The sequence below is a fragment of the Stegastes partitus genome, unplaced genomic scaffold, assembly GCF_000690725.1.
Source record: "Stegastes partitus isolate 25-593 unplaced genomic scaffold, Stegastes_partitus-1.0.2 Scaffold756, whole genome shotgun sequence".
Lineage (NCBI taxonomy): Eukaryota > Metazoa > Chordata > Actinopteri > Pomacentridae > Stegastes > Stegastes partitus.
Window position 1 is genome coordinate 58,187 of NW_007578487.1, and position 8,513 is coordinate 66,699.

General features: G+C 40.8%; 1 protein-coding gene across 1 annotated transcript; it reads left to right on the forward strand.

Moving 5' to 3' along the window:
- Positions 1-903: 903 nt before the first annotated feature.
- On the forward strand, positions 904-7,250 carry LOC103364551 (5-hydroxytryptamine receptor 3A-like). The gene is made up of 9 exons (XM_008291701.1): positions 904-1,000; positions 2,221-2,381; positions 2,469-2,513; positions 2,770-2,876; positions 3,125-3,294; positions 3,385-3,545; positions 4,302-4,512; positions 5,584-5,793; positions 6,772-7,250. The coding sequence occupies exons 1-9, from the start codon at positions 955-957 to the stop codon at positions 7,080-7,082; spliced, it is 1,422 nt and encodes a 473-aa protein (XP_008289923.1). The 5' UTR covers positions 904-954; the 3' UTR covers positions 7,083-7,250.
- Positions 7,251-8,513: the final 1,263 nt, after the last annotated feature.

Below are 8,513 nucleotides of genomic sequence, written 5' to 3' on the forward strand. Positions count from 1 at the left end.
GATTTTTCCTGCCCTCACTCTGGAGGAATACAGGTCATAAAGGGAGGACAGGGGGGCACTGATGGTCCTCTTTGAGCCAAACTGAGACTATGCGTTTTGTACCCTTAATCATGGTCCCCAGAGGATGCATCCTTAAGACTTTAGTGATTCTCTTCCTCTCGTGCCACCAGCAGGTCAAGGTTTTCACTTTTCCAGTCCAATACGTCAACAACAATTAGAGTCTAATTAAATTTGGGTCACACATTCCAAATCTTTCTTCAGATCAACCATCAGTTTAGTGATAACTTTTCATCTCAAATTATAATCCCCGACGCTCTGGTTTATCATGAGATACCTTCAGAACTAATAACACTCAGTTTGTTTGTTTTACTAATTATCACATGCTGACATGTTAAACAAGGACAGTGAACTGGGTAAATATTATATTACCAATAAACCACTAACACGGATGCTCATTGTTAGTCACCGTGCGCTCTGCAGTCTTGACCCAACTTATTCTGTATGGAAAACATTTGGTTGCAGAGAAAAGCTGAACCATGTGTTGTGATTGTATGAATGAAGGACCTTCATTCATACTTTCTCTCACTCTTGCAACACAAAATCAAATAAGATGATATTGATACAACACACTGACACATCAACCAGCCCGGTGCGTTTCCTTTGCTTTACCACCGCTTGTCACCAATTCAAGCTGCTGACTTGCAGAATAAAAATCCACCTGATGCTGATTTAAAAACCAGTTGTAAATCCAAACACCGATTACATAATGTTAGATATTATATGTGTGCATTTGTGCATGCAGTTAGAAATCCCCAACGGCTGAAGTCACACAAAGTCAATATTAGTTATAGATATCACAGATAGCTCCAGCAAGACGCCTCCTTCAGACTTTTCACTTTGCATTATTCTGTCATGGTAGCACTGAAGGCTTAGCGGAGACCGAGGACGGCAGAGATGAAGCCTGCAGAGATCATCTTCATCTGTTTCACGCTGCTTCACGGTAAGACGAGAAGACCATCAACAAAATAAGCAAAGATGACAATCTGTTGGAAGCCGAGCCGGTAGTTTAGGAATCGCTTTGGTTGCTTTTGTTTGTGTACTTTAAAATAAATATCAAGTTTTATCTACAGTTACTTTAAAAGTTGTGCAGTCTGAAAATAGTAAAGTAAAAAAGAGTTCTTGCTTTATGCTTCTAACATAAGATGCAAGAAACAGATCCGTAAGTTGCCAACAGCATCTTTAAAATACATACTTATTTGATTAAATGAGTTAAATATGTGAAATAAATAGATGGGTGTATTAGCTAATAGATAATTTAATTTAGCTGCTAATATTTCAGTTTCAGTCCTTGCTGTTTATGAGATTTGTTATTTTTCATTAGTTTTTGGGGGGTTTTTGCTGACAACACGGTGAATTTCTCCACTGTGAGATAAATAAAGGCTTATCTCATCTCATGAGATGATTAACTTAACTTATCGTATTGTATCATATCATATCCCATCTCATCTCATCGTATCTTATCTTATCTTATCTTATCTTATCTTATCTTATCTTGTCTTATCTTATCTTGTCTTATCCTAACTTAACTTAACTTATCGTATCGTATTATATCATATCATATCCCATCTCATCTCAACTCAACATATCTTATCTTATCTTATCTTATCTTTTCCTAGCTTAACTTAACCTAACTTAACTTAACTTAACTTATCGTATTGTATCGTATCGTATCTTTTGGTGGTTATCTTATCCTAACTTAATATTTGACATCGGTTGTCAGACTGTGTGCAAACTCTGTTGCTTGTGTTTATTAAGCATAAAACAAAACTCGACAGGTGATTTCAGGTAACTGTAATAACCCTCCTGTTATCTTTGGGGTCAATTTAACCTTATTCAGTGTTTAACATTTCTAAATAAGTCACTGACATAATTGTTTTTAGTTATATTTAAAGGGCTGTTTACACATAAACTTGGGCAACAATTTTAATTCTGATTATTTTCTGGAGGTTTAAACAGCTGAGGTCAAACTGAACCCAACGATAAAAGACATCAGTAAATTTGAAGGTAACTGGAGGGTTAAATGTTAAATTATTATTATTCTAGCAGAAGAATAAAGATCTGCAATTCTTCTGTCGGCACCAATACAAGAACTTGGCCTGAACACTTTTGTTCATGCATTTGAGTTATATTGTGAATTTTGTCTGCTGTTTCTGAACTCAGGTTTTGCAGCAGCTTTGAACTGCAGCAGCCCAACTCCTTCCTCCCTCATCAGAGAATTTAAGAAGAGCCTGTTTTTGAACAATCTGGTGCGACCTGTCAAAAGCCTTTCACATCCGATGAACATAACCATCAGCATCACTGTGGTGGGGATTTTAGGAGTGGTGAGTCTCCACGGTCCACAGATATCTGGATATTTCAATTCACAATTGCTCTGATTGTGATTCATTTTAAATACGTTTCATTTGCAGGATGAAAAAAGCCAAACACTGACCACAGTCTTATGGCAAGTCCTGGTAGGCCAACATTTTTAGGACATGTCATAAGTGTTTGTCTAATTAAAGCCGTAACGTTTAACTCGATTAGACTGAAACATCTCATAAATTCTTCTTTTTGCTTCAGTTTTTGTTTGTAGCTGAAGATAAACCGATCACGTGTCTTAATTTTTAAATAATTTTTTAGTCACCATACCAAGCATTTTAAATGGAAGCTTACCTGTTAAGTCATTTTATAAGCTGCACATCTCGCCGGCTTTTGTTCTGTTTAACGCAGGAGTGGGAAATAGAGGGACTGAGCTGGGATCAGAAGCAATGTGGAACGGAAAGAATCTCTGTTCCTCGGGAAAAGCTTTGGGTTCCAGACATTCACATCGCAGAGTTGTACGTTTACAGCATTTTGATGCTTTTCTATGCTAGCTGAAATTATTTTCAGATTAGACAGACTTTTTGAATTAAAAAAAAAAAAAAAAATTAATATTAGTAGAAATGCAGACCTTTAAACCTGACAGCTAAATCTCTATGCAGGACAATATTATGGATCTTTTTCTTTTTTTATTTTTTTTTTTAATCGACTTTTTCAATACATTTCGTTGAGTTCAAAGTTAATAAATAATCCTTTTTTATTCCAGCATGGATGAAGACGAATTTCCTATAACGCCTTACGTCTACTTATACAACACGGGTCATGTATACGATGACAAGCCGATCAAAGTGGTCAGTTCATGCAAGTTAGGAATCTACACTTTCCCCTTTGACATCCAAAACTGCTCGCTGACCTTTGGATCATATCTTCACTATGGTAAGGCTAACATGTCGGCTATAATATTGCATTGCATGTGAACATTAAACAAACTTTTTGTGCTTCTGTGTCGCTTAAACATCGTTCAAGCCACAGACATCATGATGATTAAAGGCAGCACGTCTGAGGAGATCCTGGAGGAGTCCAGACAGGTGCTGCAGACCAACGGGGAGTGGGAGCTCACGGACATCACCATAGCCGAGTTCAGTCTGGATCTAGACGAGGGAAGCTACTCTGAGATCAAGTACTTCGTGAGCACTTTTTATTAACTGATGGTCATACAATGCATAAGTATAATGACATAATATAATGGTCAGACGTAAAAGAATGAATTCCCGTTAATAAAAATATTGCTTTTGATGTGGACGTCATTTACACATTAAAAACAAAAGCTTTAGCAGGATAATACACAAAAAATCTAAAGCAAATGAGATGGATGGATGGATGGATGGATGGATGGATGGATGGATGGATGGATGGATGGATGGATGGATGGATGGATGATGGATGGATGGATGGATGGATGGATGGATGAATGGATGGATGGATGGATGGATGGATGATGGATGGATGGATGATGGATGGGTGGGTGGATGGATGGGTGGGTGGATGGATGGATGGACGGATGGATGGACGGACGGATGATGGATGGGTGGATGGATGGATGGATGATGGATGGATGGATGGATGGATGGATGATGGATGGATGATGAATAGATGGATGAAGGATGGATGGATGGATGATGGATGGATGGATGGATGGATGGATGGATGGATGGATGGATGGATGGATGGATGGATGGATGGGTGGATTTACGTTATTGTCATTCAACTAGTAAATTAAAATGTACTTCGAGCACAGGTCACAGACACAATAACAAAAAACCCAAAAAGCAGAAAAACCTGAAAGTGGTAAAAGGCACTTTTTTAGGGAAACAAAATGAAGGTACACGGACGAAGTGTGACTAAAATCTTGAGGTTCTGTACCTGTGTGTCTCGTCCCACAGCTCATTCTCAGACGCCGGCCCATCCTGTACGTGGTGAACCTCCTGATCCCCAGCTGCTTCCTCATCACCGTGGATCTCTTCAGCTTCCTGCTGCCTCCACAGAGCGTCGACCGGTCCTCCTTCAAGATGACCCTCATCCTGGGCTACACCGTCTTCCTGCTCATCATGAACGACCTGCTGCCGGCCACCGGGGAGAGCACTCCTCTCATCAGTGAGTGACAGCTGGGACTCTGTTATGTATTGAATTCAACAGCAATTTGAAAGAAGCATGACTTCTCCTGACATGTACCGCTGCATGTGTGTGGATTAGAAGTTGAAAGTTTTAACTCATATGTGAATATCAGCCAGGACGGGAAGTGTTTATTATCAGGTTGTTTTTTTTTTTTAAATCTAATCAAGTTTTATTGTCAGATGAGAGAGCGTTTCTCCAGGATCCAACATCCATCCATCCATTATCTATACACCGCTTAATCCTCACTAGGGTCTTGGGGGGCTGGAGTCTATCCCAGCTGACTCAGGGTGAAGGCAGGGGACACCCTGGACAGGTCACCAGTCTATCTACTCACATTCACACCTTAGAATCACCAATTAACCTCAACATGTTTTTGGACTGTGGGAGGAAGCCGGAGAACCCGGAGAGAACCCACGCTGCACGGCGAGAACATGCAAACTCCACGCAGAAAGATCCTGGTTTCCTCGACGTGAACCGGCGACCTTCTAGCTGCGAGGCAACGACACTAGCCGCCGCTCCACCTTGCAGCCCCGGCTACAAACCACACAAGTTGAATTTCATTCACCTCCTTTGTATTGTGTTAGTAAAAAAAAAACAGGAATTACGTTTTGCTGAAGAGTCACTAGAATGATTATAGAATTAGTCGAGTGATGAGGAACATCTTTGTTGTCACGTTTATGGAAAATTCTGTTTCATTGGAAAGTAGTTCTACTGAACTCTACCTGGACTACGTTGTGATGAAAAGACTTACAGCTGTTCTGTAAAACTGTACAAACTGAAGTTCCACCTGCCGCTGGACTCCACCTTCATTAAAACCGCTTCAGGCAGCGTGTTGACTTTGAAGACGATGTGGTTCTAAAGTCACACCTCAGAATCTAAACAAGGAGACAAACTGCCGGTTTCTCCGGCCTTAGCGTAAACAGGACATCTTCCCAATGACCAAGATGAGTCTGAAAACAAGGTCACTGGAGTTCAAGCCCCACATTTGTGAGTCTAAGTCTGGGACAGTTGAATGAAACTCACCCTGAATCCTCATTGTTCCTGCTGCAGGTGTTTTCTTCTCGCTGAGCCTGGCTCTGATGGTGACCAGCCTGTTGGAGACGGTGCTGATCACAAACATCCAGTTCAGCTCCAGGCAGTACAGCGCCCTCCCTCACTGGCTCAGCATCCTGGTGCTGCATTATCTGGCTCCGGTCGTGTGTCTCCCTCCAAAGAAAGAGAGCAGCCGAGTCACAGTCGTCCTCAACCCGGCCGCCAAAGGTACGTTTCTGTTGTGACGGTAACAACACGAGACGACAGAAGAAGTCATGAAAGAATGTTTTGATGAATTAAATGTTACATCTGACGGACTAAGTGTTGGTCGCTGTTCATTGTGAACCAATAAGTTTATGCAGAATACAGTGTGTGTTGCTTCTTTGCCTTTTGTTTTTTAAGATAGTGAATTTCCTCTCTTCATATTAATCAGCCTTCAAAACACAAAAAAGCATGTTGGCATGAAAATGGACTTCTGAGCAGACGTCTTGATTATCCACAGGCCCCCGTAGTATTTGACTCCACAGAAAACACAAAGACTGTAATGAATCTGTGGCTGCTGTTGAGAATCACTAGAACACATAGTGATTGTGTACAAATGCAAACAGCTCTTCTAATCCCCTTGTTCAGTAGGTTCAGGTGAGGTTGAAGCCTTTCTTTGGTTCTTGTGTGTTTACTTATGACAACATTAAAGGCGACGCACTCCAGGTAGAATCACTGTTTTTTATGCACTGATCAATTTTTTATATTTTGCGTCAGATTAGTGAAGAGATACGGAGCCCTGGAAGGGAAATGGAGAAAGAAAAAAAACAGGGAGAGGGGGGAAAAACTAGAGGTATCTTTTGCAAGATCTCGCAAAACTATAGGTAACTCCAGTCCGGTAGGTGGCGGTAATGCACATAAAATGTTCTATTTCTGAAATCAGGGCGAAAATTTCTTTCTTGCTTGCTGTTGATAGTTTTTTCAAATTTGAGGAGTGATAAACAGCTAAGAAATAGAAAAATAGAAATAAAATATACATAGGCATAGAGATCTACATAATACAGAAACTGTTGCCATGGTTACCAGTAGTTTATGCCAACTTTAAGCACTGATTTCAAGCAGTGATAACACATTTCTTTTCCTATTTTGACTTTCTTAGATTCACTCTTGTATGACTGATAAGTTATTTTACAGAAATCCTGACACGCAGTTTGTTTTTGGCAGAGCCAGTGATGGGTAAAGGCAACACAGACACCTCAGGGAGTCAGAGCAGCTCTCCAGTAAAGCCCCCTTCATTCCCTCCTCCCCCTCTGGATCCGATGCTGGATGAACTGAGGAGGCTGAGCAGAGACATCGCAGGCATCCGACAGCAGGTGGACAATTACATCCAGGGGACCAAAGCCTCGCAGGAGTGGCAGATGATTGGGACGGTGGTGGACCGTCTCCTGTTCGGCCTCTACATCCTCTTCATCAGCGTCAGTTTCATCACCATCCTCTGCATCTGGCTGCGGAGTAACTCATATGCAGTGGGTTAAAAACACGACTGAAGTCTTGTTCATTATATCAGCTGCTTCATTCTAAGATGTGATGCTTGTTGATTAACTGTGTCAGACTGATTTTCTACATCATGGAAAACTTTTTAGGCATGTAAATATGAAAGAAACTCCTGCTGAGATCAAGTGAAGCAATAAAGATTGGGACAAAAAAAAAAAAAACAGTTCTGCTTATGGCACTTACTTTCTCTCTCTGTATACTGATAGATCCATCCATCCATTCATTATCTATACACCTTAATCCTCACTAGGGTCGTGGGGGGCTGAAGTCTATCCCAGCTGACTCAGGGTGAAGACAGGGGACACCCTGGACAGGTCACCAGTCTATCACAGGGCCACACTTAGAGACAGACAACCAAGCACACTCACATTCACACCTACGGACAATTTAGAATCACCAATTAACCTCAGCATGTTTTTGGACCTTGTGCGAGGAAGCTGGAGAACCCAGAGAGAACCCACGCTGCACGGGAAGAACATGCAAACTCCCAGCCCCCAGCGGGACGCGAACCAGCGACCTTCTTGCTACGAGGCAATGATGCTAACCACTGAGCCACCTTGCAGTCCCTTACACAGAAAGATTATTTTATTTTTGGTTCCAAATGCATGACAAATGTTCCTCTTTTTATATATATATAAAAAAAAAAAAAATCTTCAAAAATAAAAAAACAATACCTGTCACCTAAACCAAATGGCCTGGGGTCCAAAAGACCCCAAAAGTCCTGAGTAGGGTTAAGGAGGAGGAGGAGGCTGTACACTATGCCACCGTAATCGATCACAGATAGAAAGGTGGTTTCCACAAGTTCTTTCTTTGTCACATTTCATCCACTAGATGGCACAACTGTCCACAAAACCTTCCAATGCAAGTAAATTGATGTGAACAAATCCTATGTGTAGAAGTAATACTTTGGTTACTTGGTATTTTTGATTGTTTATTTACTTATTTTTGCAAGACAGGCAGTCTTTCGTCAGTTTTGTCCAGACTGTATGTTGTGCAAATAGCTTCAGTCTTTTCCAGCCAGGGTTGTATCTCACGGTCAAAAGCAGCTTTTATGGTTTATTATTTTCACCACTGATTGAAACCCTGCAGTTTTCTCAACAGCCAGAGCAGAACAGGCATAGCATCAGCACTAAGGCAGCTGGCATCAAAAGCTGAGCGAAAGAACTGAAAATCAGTGATGCACGATATTAAAATTTCTGGCCGATACCAATATGAAGATTGCTGATATCGCCGATAACCGATATTACCGATATTCAATTTTTTTTTCACATCAAAAAATGAGCATAAGTAAGCACTTTGAGAAAACTATTCAAAGGAAGTCCAAATTCGACCACATAGTCTCCTTTATAACTAACAAAAGTCAAACATATTTAAACATATGTAACGTTCAAGTCCAGGACCATTTAAGTAAA

What these genes read in the sequence shown, in the direction of transcription:
- LOC103364551 (XM_008291701.1), top strand. Translation starts at nt 955, where the DNA reads ATGAAGCCTGCAGAGATCATCTTCATCTGTTTCACGCTGCTTCACG. An exon ending in CAGTCTTATGGCAAGTCCTG is followed by an intron (nt 2,514 to 2,769) that starts GTAGGCCAACAT and finishes TGTTTAACGCAG; the next exon opens with GAGTGGGAAATAGAGGGACT. An exon ending in GGAGAGCACTCCTCTCATCA is followed by an intron (nt 4,513 to 5,583) that starts GTGAGTGACAGC and finishes TTCCTGCTGCAG; the next exon opens with GTGTTTTCTTCTCGCTGAGC.